The sequence below is a fragment of the Pezoporus wallicus genome, unplaced genomic scaffold (assembly GCF_028554395.1).
Source record: "Pezoporus wallicus isolate ANWC-B61680 ecotype Strahan unplaced genomic scaffold, APGP_CSIRO_Pwel_v1 scaffold_7383, whole genome shotgun sequence".
In the NCBI taxonomy this organism is placed as follows: Eukaryota; Metazoa; Chordata; class Aves; order Psittaciformes; family Psittacidae; genus Pezoporus; species Pezoporus wallicus.
In genome coordinates this window covers 1,885,689-1,901,090 of record NW_026636323.1, presented here as the reverse complement: position 1 = coordinate 1,901,090, position 15,402 = coordinate 1,885,689, and the positions used below count along the sequence as shown (strand labels likewise).

The window sequence follows — 15,402 nt, the reverse complement described above, 5'->3', positions numbered from 1 at the left end:
CAGGCAAGAGTAGGAACACTTTACACCTGCCAGTACATTTCATCAGGCCTTGTGGTGACCATTCGAAGGAGGGATGGTGGCTAAGAAGCAAAGTCCTCACCATGAGCAATGCCTCAAAAGTTGGAATAGTGTGTTGTGCAACTTTGCACAGCAGTCAGGCAGAGACACTAAAGCGGAACTGCTCATTTAGTGGGAAAATAAATCTGAGTTGAATTGTCCAGATTTATGTTTTGGCTGTGTTAGCAGAGCTAACCAACGCCCATACAAAACCTCTTGAAAAAAAGATCTTCAGGTCTTGCATGCGGGGTGGTCCCTCACGCTGCTGCCAGTACCAGTTCAGCAGTGGTTCAGTGGGTCAGTTGCTGAGGTGAGTAGCTCGAGAGAGGACGCCTTCCACACCGGAGCGGGCCGAAGCTCAGCGCCCAGGAGCCTCAACTCAGAGCAGCGAGAGCCCCCCAGGGAGCCTCAAGTCCTCGACAGGACCTTTCCAGGAGCCGGCAGCTCAGCTGATGCGAGCAGGGACTCACAGGGGGCGGTTTACTTTTCCCTCTTTCAGGTTGTCATGGTTTAAACCCAGCCATGCAGCTCGTTCACTCACTTCCCCCCCTTCTTGTCCTCCCCCTACTCCCGGAGGGATGGAGAGGAGAACTGGAAAGAATGCAACTCCCACTGGCTGAGATAAGAACAGTTTAGTAACTAAGGTATAACACAAATCACTACTGCTACCACCAGTAATAATAATGATAAAGGAAATAACAAGGGAAGAGAACACAACACCTCAGCACCAGCTGACTGATAACTCCCCCCCCACCCCCCAGCCCGACCAAACACTGACCGATGCCTAGTCCAACCCCGCAGTCCTCGCCCTTCTGGGTAACTCTCAGTTACATCCTGGGCATGACGTGCTGTGGTATGGAATACCTCTTTGGCTATGCGTCAGGTGTCCTGTCCCTGCTTCTTCCCGGCTTCCCCTCCTCCCTGGCAGAGCATGAGGCTTAGAAAGTCCTTGGGCAGACCAAACATTTGAGCAGTAACTAAAAACATCGGTGCTATCAGCACCGTTCCCAGGCCGAAAGTCAAAAACTCAGCACTGCTTCAGCTACTAAGAAAGAGAAAAAAATGACTGCTACTGATGAACCTAGGACGCAGGTAAATGTGCATAACCAACTTAATTTATAAATTGTATAAACCTAAACAGGCTTAGGTCTCCATTATCCCTTCATAATTTCTTTGGTCAGGCTTGTCACACCACTGCTTAGTCTTAGAGAACATTTCTTATGCATCCTCCTCATATTTGGTTTTCCTCTTCAACAGGCTTCTGTCTTTGAGAAGCCAGGTAGAGTCTTGGATATCTCCTACTCACAAAGAATTTATCGAGGAACCTTGCTCTGTGTACAGTTCTTGTTACAGCACCCTGTTGCTGCTGACAGCAGGCTACAGCAAAGGTGTGAAACTATCTACCATTTATTAAGAGATCCCAGCAGAAATTATTTTCCTGTTTGCATACAATGTGTGTCTTGCCCTCTGACTTTCCTATTGCATCAGAGCTGTCAGTGAAATGTGGAGCAAACTATGTGTTATAAGGTTCATGGTCCAGCCACATCACGAATGACATTCCCACACAGACTCATGCCCTTCAGAATGCAAAACTGACAATACCAATCTGTTTTAAATCTCTAAAAATACAAGTATTAGAGACCTTATAAGAAATCTTAAAAAACTTAATTTTCAGCACACAAGCAATGCTTCCTGCCTGACCTCAAAGCAATATAAATGGAGCAGGGAGTTCCTCAGAGGTTATTCAGCAAAGGAATATTTACAAGATTTCTCTCTACTTAGCCTAAGCTACTCAGTAGCCCTTTTGATTGAGTAAAACTATTCATTGTGTGGGACAGAGTTGTAGTGTTAATTAAAAGCACCACCCATTCCAGCCGACTTTACAGACTTGGCACATCCAGCATATGTAGTAAAATGTGTGAATCCCAAGTGTGACCCAGCACATATGTCAAACCCCAAACGGGTCCTCAGTGCGAAGGTCTGTAAGTATTTTTGTGGGTTTGTGAGACTCTACAACCTGATCATTCTGATATAAAACCTAAATTAAATGCTCTACGAGCCAGTAGTATTAATAAAGTACCTTCAGATCAAGTGAAAACTCTCCCTATTGACCTAGCAAGATGACTATGCCATGTATGATTGTGGATAAATAACAGCATTGCCTCTTCGCCAGTACCTGACTCTGTACTCTGGGGTTTTGATTTATTAAGAGCAGGGGATGAAAAGTACTCTCGTAGGGTTTGTACATTACCTTCCTGGACTGGATCTCTGGGTGCTAGTGAAGCATAGCTGGGAAACTGCATGTCCTTGCAAGAGGCCCTCCAAGGCACAGGGCTGTCACTGGTGTCTGCATGTGCTGGTGTTTCAGCAGATGCAACTACTCTGTGAAATGTGGGATACAGACAAAAGCCAGAGTAGACACCACCTTCCCAAAATAAGTCAGAAAGGTAGATATAGTGCAAAAGCTAGTGAGATGCCTTCTAGGGGCAACTGGGAGTCATAGGAGACCCACAGCTGATTTGCCAGCAGAGCTGGACAGGATATTTTGTCAGGATATTCTTTAGAAAGGAGGGAGGGAAAGGCTGCCTTCTCCGGCGGCTGCTGGGAAGAGCCCTGCCCTTACTGCAAGGCAGGAGGCAGAGCCCAGAGAACAGGGAGCTGAGTGTATGGCCAGAGGGTGTCCTCAGTCCCTTCAAGCTGCTGGCCTCTCTGCTCAGCCATGCACTGCACATAGGTGTGACCTGCCTGAAGAAGGGCTCCCCCGTTCATCACCTTGCCGAGCCAGCAGGAGGCCAGGCAGTGCAGCATCTCTGAGGGAAGCCCCCCTCCTGCACGAAGCAGCTCCAGGGAAGATGGGGCACCTGTGAGCCAGGATGTCCCGAGGCCCTTTGTGCACTGCTCGGGAAAGGAGGGCAGGCAAGCCTTGCAGACGAGCCTGCTTCACTCCTCCTCAGTGCCAGCGGGAGGGCTTTCCCGGGGCTGTGATTCTGCTCTCCCAGAGACCCTGCGCTGCAGAAGCTGGAGCTGGACCACTGGGGCTGCTCCTTCAAGCCCCATTCCCCTGTCCCGTCCTTTGCAGCCCAGACCATGAGTATCTTTTTCCTAAGGGAGAAAGTTCCCTTCCCCACTAGTGGTGCAAGCTATGGAACCATCGTTGGAAGAATGTTTGCAAGGAACGTACTCAAGTCCAACTGCACACATCCTTGTTTTATTATTTTTCCTAAAGTATCTCTAGGGCCTTCAGGTGGTGGTGTGGCTCGCCATCGTCCCATGAACCTGTACTCGGTACACACACGTGTACTCTGGATTTCCCCAGTTGCTCTGCACCTGGAATTTGATGTAACGAAAGGTCCCGGGAAGCTCCTTCTGTAAAAAAATGAGGGGACCCATCATTACACAGGTGGCCAGAGCCACAACACATCACTGGGGCTCCTGACGAAAGGAGGAAGCAAGGGCAACCACATGTCCCCTTGCAAGGGCCATGGAGGAGCCCTCTGTGCTTGGAAAGCAAAGGCCCTGAAGCCTTGCTGAGCAGAGCATTGGGAACCGGAGGAGCACTGCTGCCGGTGCAGCCGTGGGATGTGAGGAGGGTCTCACTGAAGGTAAGATGTCTGCCTCCCTCACTCCCACCATCTGCTCTAGTGGGACTGTTTCCCTTCCCGGTCCCCTTCCCACTGCTGCCTTCTCTGTGCTGCCTGAAGAAAAAGGAAAGCCCTTAAGGTGGGACAGCTGTCTCTGGCAGCAAAGCAAAGCCCCATTTGGTCTCCTCTTGCCATCCTCCCCACAGGAGCGAGGAGCATGGGAGAGCAGGGGCTGGCTGGGGTGATACTCTGCACTGTTTCCTCCAGGGACTTGCAGACAACCCTGCCTTCTTCCCAGGCATTCTGCCACAGCTTTTGCAGTACCTGCACATGGAACGTCTGAGCGATCCCCTTGTGCACGTCGTAGGTAAATGTTCCCAAGAGAGTTTCTGCCGTTGCCTCATCCACTCCCTTGAAGACAAGAGACAAAAGAGACAAAGGGAGTGGGTCAGGCTCCAGCAGGGCACCAGGAAAAGGGCATGCTGAGGCTGAACCCAGGAACCCTTCCCCACCTCCCTGGGCTCCAGCAGTAGTCTAGCACAGCTTAGGGTGATTGTGGGTCAGGGTGCTTTGAGCACATGCTCCAGGATCTTTGGGCATGAAGCAGAGAAGAAGCTCCCAGAGGCACAGGACCCCCACATACCCATAGGGGATGGGGTGCTGAGAGGAGGTGCCACAAGAAGCACATCTCAGGTATGTCTTTTCTCTTGGGCCAGCCCCCCCTGAGAAGCACAAGGCAAAGACTTACAAAGACAGTAAACTCTCTGGGGGCGCTGCTGACTTCCCCAGAGGGAGACACTGCCTCGGAGATGTGCCAGACGGTGAAAGCTGTTGGCCAGATGTGCACAGGCAGCCGGATGACCACATGGCCCTGAGATCCGTGGAAAGGCCAGCAGTTGCCAGGGGTAACACTGGGCTGAAACCAGAAAGCCATGACCATCAGCAGTAAATGCTGTGCACTTGGTCTGCCAACCTGAAAGCAAAGAGCTGAACCACAGGTCAGGCCTTCCCTTGTCATACCTGCAAGATTGTCACTGGAGGGTTTGCAAATAAGAAGGTGAATAGAGAAAGCAGCCAGGTCATCATGCCTTCCCCACCGTAACTCTTGGATGTCCTCTCCTCATCGATGCTGGCACCTGACATGAAGGTGGACAGAAGTTGACTAAGACAGCGCAGAGATTAGGAGGAGCAGCAGTGCATTACCATGTATTTCTCAGGCTTGAAAGCAGAGCTTAGCAGAGCCCGGGGCAGTGCCAGAGCCCGGGGCAGTGCTATACATAGAAGGATGGCAGGGATACTTTCTGTCTACATACCTATGGCTTCCAGAGCCCAGTCAGGCATCAGGACATAGTTCTCAAGCACCTTCTTAATTGCCACCTCTGTCAACTGCAGAATTTCCTGGGGAAAAAGTGGGAACGGCAAGATGGCAGTGAACACAAAGGCACATGGGGCAGTTCTGCATGAACACCGAGTCCTGGCACAGAGCCGAGGAGCATCTCTGTGTCGGACAACCCTAGGCAAGAGCTGTCGAAAAAAGTGATGACTTTGAGAGTGCCGAGAGGAAGCAACAGGAGGGTGCCCAGAAAGGCAGCGAGGTCTGTGATCCAGCCCCAGCAGATTTACCTCTATTTGCTCCTCTTGGACAGCATGGTCTTTGAGGACCTCTCTCACAATATTCAGTACTCTTCCCCTAGCAGCATACACCTGAGGCACCTTCTGCTTGAAGTCCTGATTCACCTGGGCCTGTGAATTGCTGGAAGCAAAGGAAAAGCAGGTCTTGACCAGCAGCTGCCAGCCCCTGTGGGCAGGCTCCAAATGCCATGCAGAGAAGAGTCCCATGGGCTTGGGTCACCCCGCATCCCCCAGCCCCATTCCTTCCTCCGGCTTACAGATGGCTCCCTTCCACCACCCATAGGGAGGATCAAGATCCCTGGACACAAGGCAAGGGCAGGCAGCACGAGGCCGTCTGAGACAGCTCCACAGGGTGTGCCCCTTAGGAAGAAAGCACTCTTACCCCAGTAGTTCCTGCTCAGCTCCGTGAGGCCTGGACGTCTGCAAAATTAACATACCGCATAAGCGTGAGGATCACTGCCAGGGCTTCCCAAAGGAGACTACCCTAGGTAGAGCTGGAAGAACATCCTGCTGCTTTGAGTCACTTTGGAGAAACCCTGACCCAAAGGTTGGGTTCCCTAACCAGCCACGTTCAGCAGAGAAGCTTTTGGGTCTCCATCTGAACCCCACAGCCCTCCAAGAGGTATGCAAGCAGCAAAGGCACCTTCTGGCACAGTGCTCCCCTCTTCAGCCTGCCACCCTGTGGAGGTCACTGAGGAGGAGCCCCACTCTGAACCCCATCAAGCCACTGAGGAGACTGGAGGATGAGCACAGGTGCCTCCCCCCAACACCGCCCCAGTGGTGATGGGTATTTCTGGCCAGGCGCCCCATGTTCTCAGGGAAGGCAGGAGGGCAGAGCCATGGCCTTTGCAGATGCTGACTTCCCCACAGCAAGAGGCGCTTACCCACAACACATCCTTGAGCCACATCGTCGCACCGCACCAGTAGCCAAGAGCTGTGAGTCACATTGTCAAGAGATGATTATTTTCTTCAGGAGCTGGTCCCTCTTCCCAGGGCTGAGGGAACCATTTTTGGTCAGGGATACTCACTGAACAGGATGGGAAGCAGCAGGAAAAGGAGCCTCAGGCCCCCTCTGTCCTTCTGGCAGGTGTTAAGTTGTCTAAAAGAGAGGGAGCGCTGTTGTTGCCAAAGCCCAGGGTTGGAACACCTATTTGCCAGGGATCCATTTAGGAGCTCGCTGGGCTACCACATTCCATGTGTGCCCAGCACAGCTGCAAGCCTGAGGGCCCAAGACCTGCAGGTCGTTGAGAAGGTCTGGGACACAAAGACCTCTGGGCCTGACACAGGGACAACAGCCTGGCCCTGCTTGGCTCTCCCCAGAGAAGGGTCAGGGCTGTGTCCCCGGAATGGGGTTGCTGTGCTGCAGGGCAGCGGGGCAGACAGACCCCATGCTCTGGGGCTGCTGCTGCTGCTGCCGGGAAGCCAGGCAGCACACAAGGCTTGTGGCACGATCCCTCCCTGCTCTCTGGGCCCCCTTGCTCCCAGCTGCCCAACCTGGCTGGCATCTCTGCAGACTGAGCACACTGTCCGGGCACTGGGAAAAGCCCTCTCTCCTCACGAGATCCCAGCACCTCTTCGCTATGCGTTGCTAGCTGCTGAAAGCGCTGCTTCGCACTGTCCCCACTGCCGCGTGGGGCGCTTTTCTAAGGGGCAGCTTTATGATCTCACAAGAGAGAACTGCTGGTGCCCATGGCAACCTCAGGGGCACTGCCCTGGACGCCTGGGAGGAACACACCCTGGGGGCAATTGGGAGTAACTGGGAACCCTGAGGGTAAGACAGAACCCTGCTGGGGCTACCTTGGAACCCCTTAGGGCAACCCAGAACAATTCTGGGAACCACTGGGAACCCTCAAAGGCAACCGAGAACCCTTCTGGGGCAACCGAGGGCTTTTCAGAAATGGGAGTAACTGAGAACCCCAAAAGGCTACCAAAACCCCTTCTGGGAGTAACTGGGAACCCCTGAGCACAAAAAGAACTCTGCTGGGGGTTACTGGGAACCTCAAGTGCAACCCCATGCCCATCAGGGGAACAGGCAGTAACTGAGAACCCCTCAAGAACCTGTAGTTACCCCTGGACTACTACAGTAATTGGGGTAACTGGGACGTCCGAAAGGCAACTGAGAACCCTTCTAGGGGTAACTGGGAGTAACTGGGAACTCCCATTCTCAGGAGAGCCTGGTCTGGGACAGTCCATGAACTACATCAAAGAGAGCCCTTCTCAGCTGCTTCATGAGGGCATTATCGCTGTAGAGACTCTCATGGAATCTCTGTTTATCTGTGTTTCCATGGGAGGGTCACTTTGCATGTCAGATGAGGATATTCTTTTTAACTCCTGAAGCCATGAACTCCTGTTTTCCTTGCCCACACACCTGCCTCAGTCCGGAGTCTGGATAAGCCGGCTTTGCTGCCTGACTTTTTCCAGTGTGTTTGCACCTGTCTTACACAGGAGGTGTTTATCTTGCATAGGAGGGCATACTGGTGACTGTAGTATCCGCCTGGCAGCAGGAACTCCTTTCCAGTAGCTGAAACAACTCACTGGGAAGGAAAATGCCATAGCTGTACACCAGACTTGCCAGGAGCTCTTTCACTAGTGACTTCTGCATGGTCAAACCAAAGACCAAGGGACCCTGCTTTGTACCTGAGGCTGAAAGCACATTTACACATCACTTTGAGCAGCTGCTAAGCCAGACCAAGAAGTTCTTTCCTAGCCACACAATAAATATGTATTTTTAGCAGCCACAAAAATAGATTTCAACAAATGTCCTTTAAAAACAGATAGCATTTCACATCCCTCTTTGATATTTAACAGGGATAAAAACTACTGGGCTCGCACTCCTGTTAGCGTGGGGACCCTAAATGTTGTGACCACACCTGTTGATGAAGGGTTGCATAACAGTATAAAGAAAATAAATGTCATGCAGAAATATCAATAACCGAAGGAGCCTCTTTTTTTTTTTTGGCACAGGAACATTCAGAACCATAACAGTGCTGCAAATGAGGCTGTGCATGGAGGCCATTCATTCTAGGGATACATTCATCCCCCCCCTCCCCCTTTCCTTTGAGCCATCAGAGGCCAGCTGTTTTTAAAGGACATTTGTTGAAATCTATTTTTGTGGCTGCTAAAAATACATATTTATTGTGTGGCTAGGAAAGAACTTCTTGGTCTGGCTTAGCAGCTGCTCAAAGTGATGTGTAAATGTGCTTTCAGCCTCAGGTACAAAGCAGGGTCCCTTGGTCTTTGGTTTGACCATGCAGAAGTCACTAGTGAAAGAGCTCCTGGCAAGTCTGGTGTACAGCTATGGCATTTTCCTTCCCAGTGAGTTGTTTCAGCTACTGGAAAGGAGTTCCTGCTGCCAGGTGGATACTACAGTCACCAGTATGCCCTCCTATGCAAGATAAACACCTCCTGTGTAAGACAGGTGCAAACACACTGGAAAAAGTCAGGCAGCAAAGCCGGCTTATCCAGACTCCGGACTGAGGCAGGTGTGTGGGCAAGGAAAACAGGAGTTCATGGCTTCAGGAGTTAAAAAGAATATCCTCATCTGACATGCAAAGTGACCCTCCCATGGAAACACAGATAAACAGAGATTCCATGAGAGTCTCTACAGCGATAATGCCCTCATGAAGCAGCTGAGAAGGGCTCTCTTTGATGTAGTTCATGGACTGTCCCAGACCAGGCTCTCCTGAGAATGGGAGTTCCCAGTTACTCCCAGTTACCCCTAGAAGGGTTCTCAGTTGCCTTTCGGACGTCCCAGTTACCCCAATTACTGTAGTAGTCCAGGGGTAACTACAGGTTCTTGAGGGGTTCTCAGTTACTGCCTGTTCCCCTGATGGGCATGGGGTTGCACTTGAGGTTCCCAGTAACCCCCAGCAGAGTTCTTTTTGTGCTCAGGGGTTCCCAGTTACTCCCAGAAGGGGTTTTGGTAGCCTTTTGGGGTTCTCAGTTACTCCCATTTCTGAAAAGCCCTCGGTTGCCCCAGAAGGGTTCTCGGTTGCCTTTGAGGGTTCCCAGTGGTTCCCAGAATTGTTCTGGGTTGCCCTAAGGGGTTCCAAGGTAGCCCCAGCAGGGTTCTGTCTTACCCTCAGGGTTCCCAGTTACTCCCAATTGCCCCCAGGGTGTGTTCCTCCCAGGCGTCCAGGGCAGTGCCCCTGAGGTTGCCATGGGCACCAGCAGTTCTCTCTTGTGAGATCATAAAGCTGCCCCTTAGAAAAGCGCCCCACGCGGCAGTGGGGACAGTGCGAAGCAGCGCTTTCAGCAGCTAGCAACGCATAGCGAAGAGGTGCTGGGATCTCGTGAGGAGAGAGGGCTTTTCCCAGTGCCCGGACAGTGTGCTCAGTCTGCAGAGATGCCAGCCAGGTTGGGCAGCTGGGAGCAAGGGGGCCCAGAGAGCAGGGAGGGATCGTGCCACAAGCCTTGTGTGCTGCCTGGCTTCCCGGCAGCAGCAGCAGCAGCCCCAGAGCATGGGGTCTGTCTGCCCCGCTGCCCTGCAGCACAGCAACCCCATTCCGGGGACACAGCCCTGACCCTTCTCTGGGGAGAGCCAAGCAGGGCCAGGCTGTTGTCCCTGTGTCAGGCCCAGAGGTCTTTGTGTCCCAGACCTTCTCAACGACCTGCAGGTCTTGGGCCCTCAGGCTTGCAGCTGTGCTGGGCACACATGGAATGTGGTAGCCCAGCGAGCTCCTAAATGGATCCCTGGCAAATAGGTGTTCCAACCCTGGGCTTTGGCAACAACAGCGCTCCCTCTCTTTTAGACAACTTAACACCTGCCAGAAGGACAGAGGGGCCTGAGGCTCCTTTTCCTGCTGCTTCCCATCCTGTTCAGTGAGTATCCCTGACCAAAAATGGTTCCCTCAGCCCTGGGAAGAGGGACCAGCTCCTGAAGAAAATAATCATCTCTTGACAATGTGACTCACAGCTCTTGGCTACTGGTGCGGTGCGACGATGTGGCTCAAGGATGTGTTGTGGGTAAGCGCCTCTTGCTGTGGGGAAGTCAGCATCTGCAAAGGCCATGGCTCTGCCCTCCTGCCTTCCCTGAGAACATGGGGTGCCTGGCCAGAAATACCCATCACCACTGGGGCGGTGTTGGGGGGAGGCACCTGTGCTCATCCTCCAGTCTCCTCAGTGGCTTGATGGGGTTCAGAGTGGGGCTCCTCCTCAGTGACCTCCACAGGGTGGCAGGCTGAAGAGGGGAGCACTGTGCCAGAAGGTGCCTTTGCTGCTTGCATACCTCTTGGAGGGCTGTGGGGTTCAGATGGAGACCCAAAAGCTTCTCTGCTGAACGTGGCTGGTTAGGGAACCCAACCTTTGGGTCAGGGTTTCTCCAAAGTGACTCAAAGCAGCAGGATGTTCTTCCAGCTCTACCTAGGGTAGTCTCCTTTGGGAAGCCCTGGCAGTGATCCTCACGCTTATGCGGTATGTTAATTTTGCAGACGTCCAGGCCTCACGGAGCTGAGCAGGAACTACTGGGGTAAGAGTGCTTTCTTCCTAAGGGGCACACCCTGTGGAGCTGTCTCAGACGGCCTCGTGCTGCCTGCCCTTGCCTTGTGTCCAGGGATCTTGATCCTCCCTATGGGTGGTGGAAGGGAGCCATCTGTAAGCCGGAGGAAGGAATGGGGCTGGGGGATGTGGGGTGACCCAAGCCCATGGGACTCTTCTCTGCATGGCATTTGGAGCCTGCCCACAGGGGCTGGCAGCTGCTGGTCAAGACCTGCTTTTCCTTTGCTTCCAGCAATTCACAGGCCCAGGTGAATCAGGACTTCAAGCAGAAGGTGCCTCAGGTGTATGCTGCTAGGGGAAGAGTACTGAATATTGTGAGAGAGGTCCTCAAAGACCATGCTGTCCAAGAGGAGCAAATAGAGGTAAATCTGCTGGGGCTGGATCACAGACCTCGCTGCCTTTCTGGGCACCCTCCTGTTGCTTCCTCTCGGCACTCTCAAAGTCATCACTTTTTTCGACAGCTCTTGCCTAGGGTTGTCCGACACAGAGATGCTCCTCGGCTCTGTGCCAGGACTCGGTGTTCATGCAGAACTGCCCCATGTGCCTTTGTGTTCACTGCCATCTTGCCGTTCCCACTTTTTCCCCAGGAAATTCTGCAGTTGACAGAGGTGGCAATTAAGAAGGTGCTTGAGAACTATGTCCTGATGCCTGACTGGGCTCTGGAAGCCATAGGTATGTAGACAGAAAGTATCCCTGCCATCCTTCTATGTATAGCACTGCCCCGGGCTCTGGCACTGCCCCGGGCTCTGCTAAGCTCTGCTTTCAAGCCTGAGAAATACATGGTAATGCACTGCTGCTCCTCCTAATCTCTGCACTGTCTTAGTCAACTTCTGTCCACCTTCATGTCAGGTGCCAGCATCGATGAGGAGAGGACATCCAAGAGTTACGGTGGGGAAGGCATGATGACCTGGCTGCTTTCTCTATTCACCTTCTTATTTGCAAACCCTCCAGTGACAATCTTGCAGGTATGACAGGGGAAGGCCTGACCTGTGGTTCAGCTCTTTGCTTTCAGGTTGGCAGACCAAGTGCACAGCATTTACTGCTGATGGTCATGGCTTTCTGGTTTCAGCCCAGTGTTACCCCTGGCAACTGCTGGCCTTTCCACGGATCTCAGGGCCATGTGGTCATCCGGCTGCCTGTGCACATCTGGCCAACAGCTTTCACCGTCTGGCACATCTCCGAGGCAGTGTCTCCCTCTGGGGAAGTCAGCAGCGCGCCCAGAGAGTTTACTGTCTTTGTAAGTCTTTGCCTTGTGCTTCTCAGGGGGGGCTGGCCCAAGAGAAAAGACATACCTGAGATGTGCTTCTTGTGGCACCTCCTCTCAGCACCCCATCCCCTATGGGTATGTGGGGGTTCTGTGCCTCTGGGAGCTTCTTCTCTGCTTCATGCCCAAAGATCCTGGAGCATGTGCTCAAAGCACCCTGACCCACAATCACCCTAAGCTGTGCTAGACTACTGCTGGAGCCCAGGGAGGTGGGGAAGGGTTCCTGGGTTCAGCCTCAGCATGCCCTTTTCCTGGTGCCCTGCTGGAGCCTGACCCACTCCCTTTGTCTCTTTTGTCTCTTGTCTTCAAGGGAGTGGATGAGGCAACGGCAGAAACTCTCTTGGGAACATTTACCTACGACGTGCACAAGGGGATCGCTCAGACGTTCCATGTGCAGGTACTGCAAAAGCTGTGGCAGAATGCCTGGGAAGAAGGCAGGGTTGTCTGCAAGTCCCTGGAGGAAACAGTGCAGAGTATCACCCCAGCCAGCCCCTGCTCTCCCATGCTCCTCGCTCCTGTGGGGAGGATGGCAAGAGGAGACCAAATGGGGCTTTGCTTTGCTGCCAGAGACAGCTGTCCCACCTTAAGGGCTTTCCTTTTTCTTCAGGCAGCACAGAGAAAGCAGCAGTGGGAAGGGGACCGGGAAGGGAAACAGTCCCACTAGAGCAGATGGTGGGAGTGAGGGAGGCAGACATCTTACCTTCAGTGAGACCCTCCTCACATCCCACGGCTGCACCGGCAGCAGTGCTCCTCCGGTTCCCAATGCTCTGCTCAGCAAGGCTTCAGGGCCTTTGCTTTCCAAGCACAGAGGGCTCCTCCATGGCCCTTGCAAGGGGACATGTGGTTGCCCTTGCTTCCTCCTTTCGTCAGCAGCCCCAGTGATGTGCTGTGGCTCTGGCCACCCGTGTAATGATGGGTCCCCTCATTTTTTTACAGAAGGAGCTTCCCGGGACCTTTCGTTACATCAAATTCCAGGTGCAGAGCAACTGGGGAAATCAGAGTACACGTGTGTGTACCGAGTACAGGTTCATGGGACGATGGCGAGCCACACCACCACCTGAAGGCCCTAGAGATACTTTAGGAAAAATAATAAAACAAGGATGTGTGCAGTTGGACTTGAGTATGTTCCTTGCAAACATTCTTCCAACGATGCTTCCATAGCTTGCACCACTAGTGGGGAAGGGAACTTTCTCCCTTAGGAAAAAGATACTCATGGTCTGGGCTGCAAAGGACAGGACAGGGGAATGGGGCTTGAAGGAGAAGCCCCAGTGGTCCAGCTCCAGCTTCTGCAGCGCAGGGTCTCTGGGAGAGCAGAATCACAGCCCCGGGAAAGCCCTCCCGCTGGCACTGAGGAGGAGTGAAGCAGGCTCGTCTGCAAGGCTTGCCTGCCCTCCTTTCCCGAGCAGTGCACAAAGGGCCTCGGGACATCCTGGCTCACAGGTGCCCCATCTTCCCTGGAGCTGCTTCGTGCAGGAGGGGGGCTTCCCTCAGAGATGCTGCACTGCCTGGCCTCCTGCTGGCTCGGCAAGGTGATGAACGGGGGAGCCCTTCTTCAGGCAGGTCACACCTATGTGCAGTGCATGGCTGAGCTGAGAGACCCACAGCTTGAAGGGACTGAGGACACCCTCTCTGGCCATACACTCAGCTCCCTGTTCTCTGGGCTCTGCCTCCTGCCTTGCCCCCCCTCCCCCTTTCCTTTGAGCCATCAGAGGCCAGACACATTCTCCTTCCGATCATGCTGCAAAGCCCATCTCCCCTTTTGCTGGGTGCTAAGGGAGGGTCAAGGTGTAAAGGCTGCTGCGTGGGAGACCGGGACCCTTGATGTGTTGTTATCTGCAGGACTTGTGTTAGCCAGAGATGACAGAATGTGGGAAGCAGGTCTGCTATCACAGCCCTGCGCTGAAAACCAGAGGAACTGCTGCAAAGTTTGGAGTAGCATGGAAGACTGAAACCATACTATTTGAGGGCAGACTCTCCCAGTGTCTCATCAAGTCATCTCTTGATTCTTGAGCTATATCTTTGAAAGCCATCTAGGTAGGCATTGCCTTAGGAGTAAGACATCCCTGCAGTGATAAAAGGGGGTGCAGAAGCTGTCTTAAAAGCTGGCTTTTCAGCAGTGCTTTGGGATTACAATTAGCCTGAGTTTAAACAGTGGCTACAAAGAAGCAGGATGGGGTTGAAAATACAGTGCAATGCAAAGCAGACATCCCAGGATTAATTGCCATTGGGGTAGTACTGAAACTGGAGGTCGTATAAACACATCAGTTCAAAGTTGCACTGTAGAGGAAGAGCCCTACCAAGAGACCCATGAGCCTAGCATCATGCTGGGAGGACACACAGGGACACTCACTGTTCTGCCAAAGATTTCTACATCGCACTCTGCTTGGCTGTCCCATGGAGAAGGTAGAAAAATTAGGACGTCAAAGGAGATACGGCACTTGGAGTCAACACAGCCATCAGGCAGAGGTGTACAGAAACTTGCTCCTTGGGACACCTCTTATGCATGGGGACTGCAGCTGAGGTGTCTGCTGCAGGGAGGAAATGGTGGGGAGGGCAGGGGCCACCACTCAAGGTCTCCCTCTGCCTCAAGCAAGGTGAGAACAATGTCTGAATTAATAGAATCATAGAATCATAGAATACTTACGATAGCATCTACATAGCTGATGTAGATAGCATCTACAGGGCTGCTCTGAATCAGTTCTCCACCTAACCTTCATGGTCAGAGGTTCTTACATTTGGATGTTGGGAAGACTTTTACTGTTTATAGTGTAGTCTTGCCTTATGGACAGCCCTGCTTAGTGACATTTGAGGAGGTACACAAGCCCTGAGGGTGCTCCTGCATACCTAAATAAAAGAGGGCCAGGGATCAAACTAAGCATCAGCCCTGACCACCCAGGGAACAATGTGGGGATGACTCTCCTGAGGACAGCTCACAGCCAGCCCCAAAGATGAACCAGTGTCCGGTAAGGTTCCCCCCAGCCCTCGCACACCATCCCAACTGGCATTGTGCCGTCAGCACCTGCAGTGCCTGCCCCACCTCAGGGCATGCAACATCCCATGTCCCCCAGACCTATGCTATAGAAACACCACTCTAGTGTTTCCCTTGTTTCCTCTAGTGGTTGCCCTTGCTTCCTCCTTTCGTCAGGAGCCCCAGTGATGTGCTGTGGCTCTGGCCACCTGTGTAATGATGGGTCCCCTCATTTTTTTACAGAAGGAGCTTCCCGGGACCTTTCGTTACATCAAATTCCAGGTGCAGAGCAACTGGGGAAATCCAGAGTACACGTGTGTGTACCGAGTACAGGTTCATGGGACGATGGCGAGCCACACCACCACCTGAAGGCCCTAGAGATACTTTAGGAAAAATAATAAAAC

At 52.9% G+C, this 15,402-nt stretch overlaps 2 protein-coding genes and 1 long non-coding RNA gene across 3 annotated transcripts; 1 reads left to right on the top strand and 2 right to left on the bottom strand.

The window, feature by feature from the left end:
- Nucleotides 1–3,243: 3,243 nt before the first annotated feature.
- LOC130594256 (SUN domain-containing protein 3-like) lies at nt 3,244–5,712 on the bottom strand. The gene is made up of 7 exons (XM_057400020.1): nt 5,708–5,712; nt 5,262–5,391; nt 4,952–5,036; nt 4,659–4,774; nt 4,387–4,554; nt 3,963–4,049; nt 3,244–3,423 (listed from the first exon to the last, which is right to left on the bottom strand). The coding sequence occupies exons 1-7, from the start codon at nt 5,710–5,712 to the stop codon at nt 3,298–3,300; spliced, it is 717 nt and encodes a 238-aa protein (XP_057256003.1). The 3' UTR covers nt 3,244–3,297.
- Nucleotides 5,713–6,153: 441 nt separating this feature from the next.
- On the bottom strand, nt 6,154–6,876 carry LOC130594237 (uncharacterized). Its single transcript, XR_008971027.1, has 3 exons — nt 6,765–6,876; nt 6,299–6,369; nt 6,154–6,204 (listed from the first exon to the last, which is right to left on the bottom strand). It is a non-coding gene; the product is annotated as an uncharacterized LOC130594237 (long non-coding RNA).
- Nucleotides 6,877–10,677: 3,801 nt separating this feature from the next.
- LOC130594255 (SUN domain-containing protein 3-like) lies at nt 10,678–15,367 on the top strand. The gene is made up of 8 exons (XM_057400019.1): nt 10,678–10,682; nt 10,999–11,128; nt 11,354–11,438; nt 11,616–11,731; nt 11,836–12,003; nt 12,341–12,427; nt 12,967–13,038; nt 15,242–15,367. The coding sequence occupies exons 1-8, from the start codon at nt 10,678–10,680 to the stop codon at nt 15,365–15,367; spliced, it is 789 nt and encodes a 262-aa protein (XP_057256002.1).
- The last annotated feature ends 35 nt before the right edge of the window (nt 15,368–15,402 follow it).

Excerpts from the sequence above, each read along its gene's own strand:
- LOC130594256 (XM_057400020.1), bottom strand. Across the intron at positions 5,037-5,261 it reads TCCAAGAGGAGCAAATAGAG|GAAATTCTGCAGTTGACAGA; the intron begins GTAAATCTGCTG and ends CTTTTTCCCCAG. Across the intron at positions 4,775-4,951 it reads CTGGGCTCTGGAAGCCATAG|GTGCCAGCATCGATGAGGAG; the intron begins GTATGTAGACAG and ends CCTTCATGTCAG.
- LOC130594255 (XM_057400019.1), top strand. Across the intron at positions 11,129-11,353 it reads TCCAAGAGGAGCAAATAGAG|GAAATTCTGCAGTTGACAGA; the intron begins GTAAATCTGCTG and ends CTTTTTCCCCAG. Across the intron at positions 11,732-11,835 it reads CTCCAGTGACAATCTTGCAG|CCCAGTGTTACCCCTGGCAA; the intron begins GTATGACAGGGG and ends TTCTGGTTTCAG.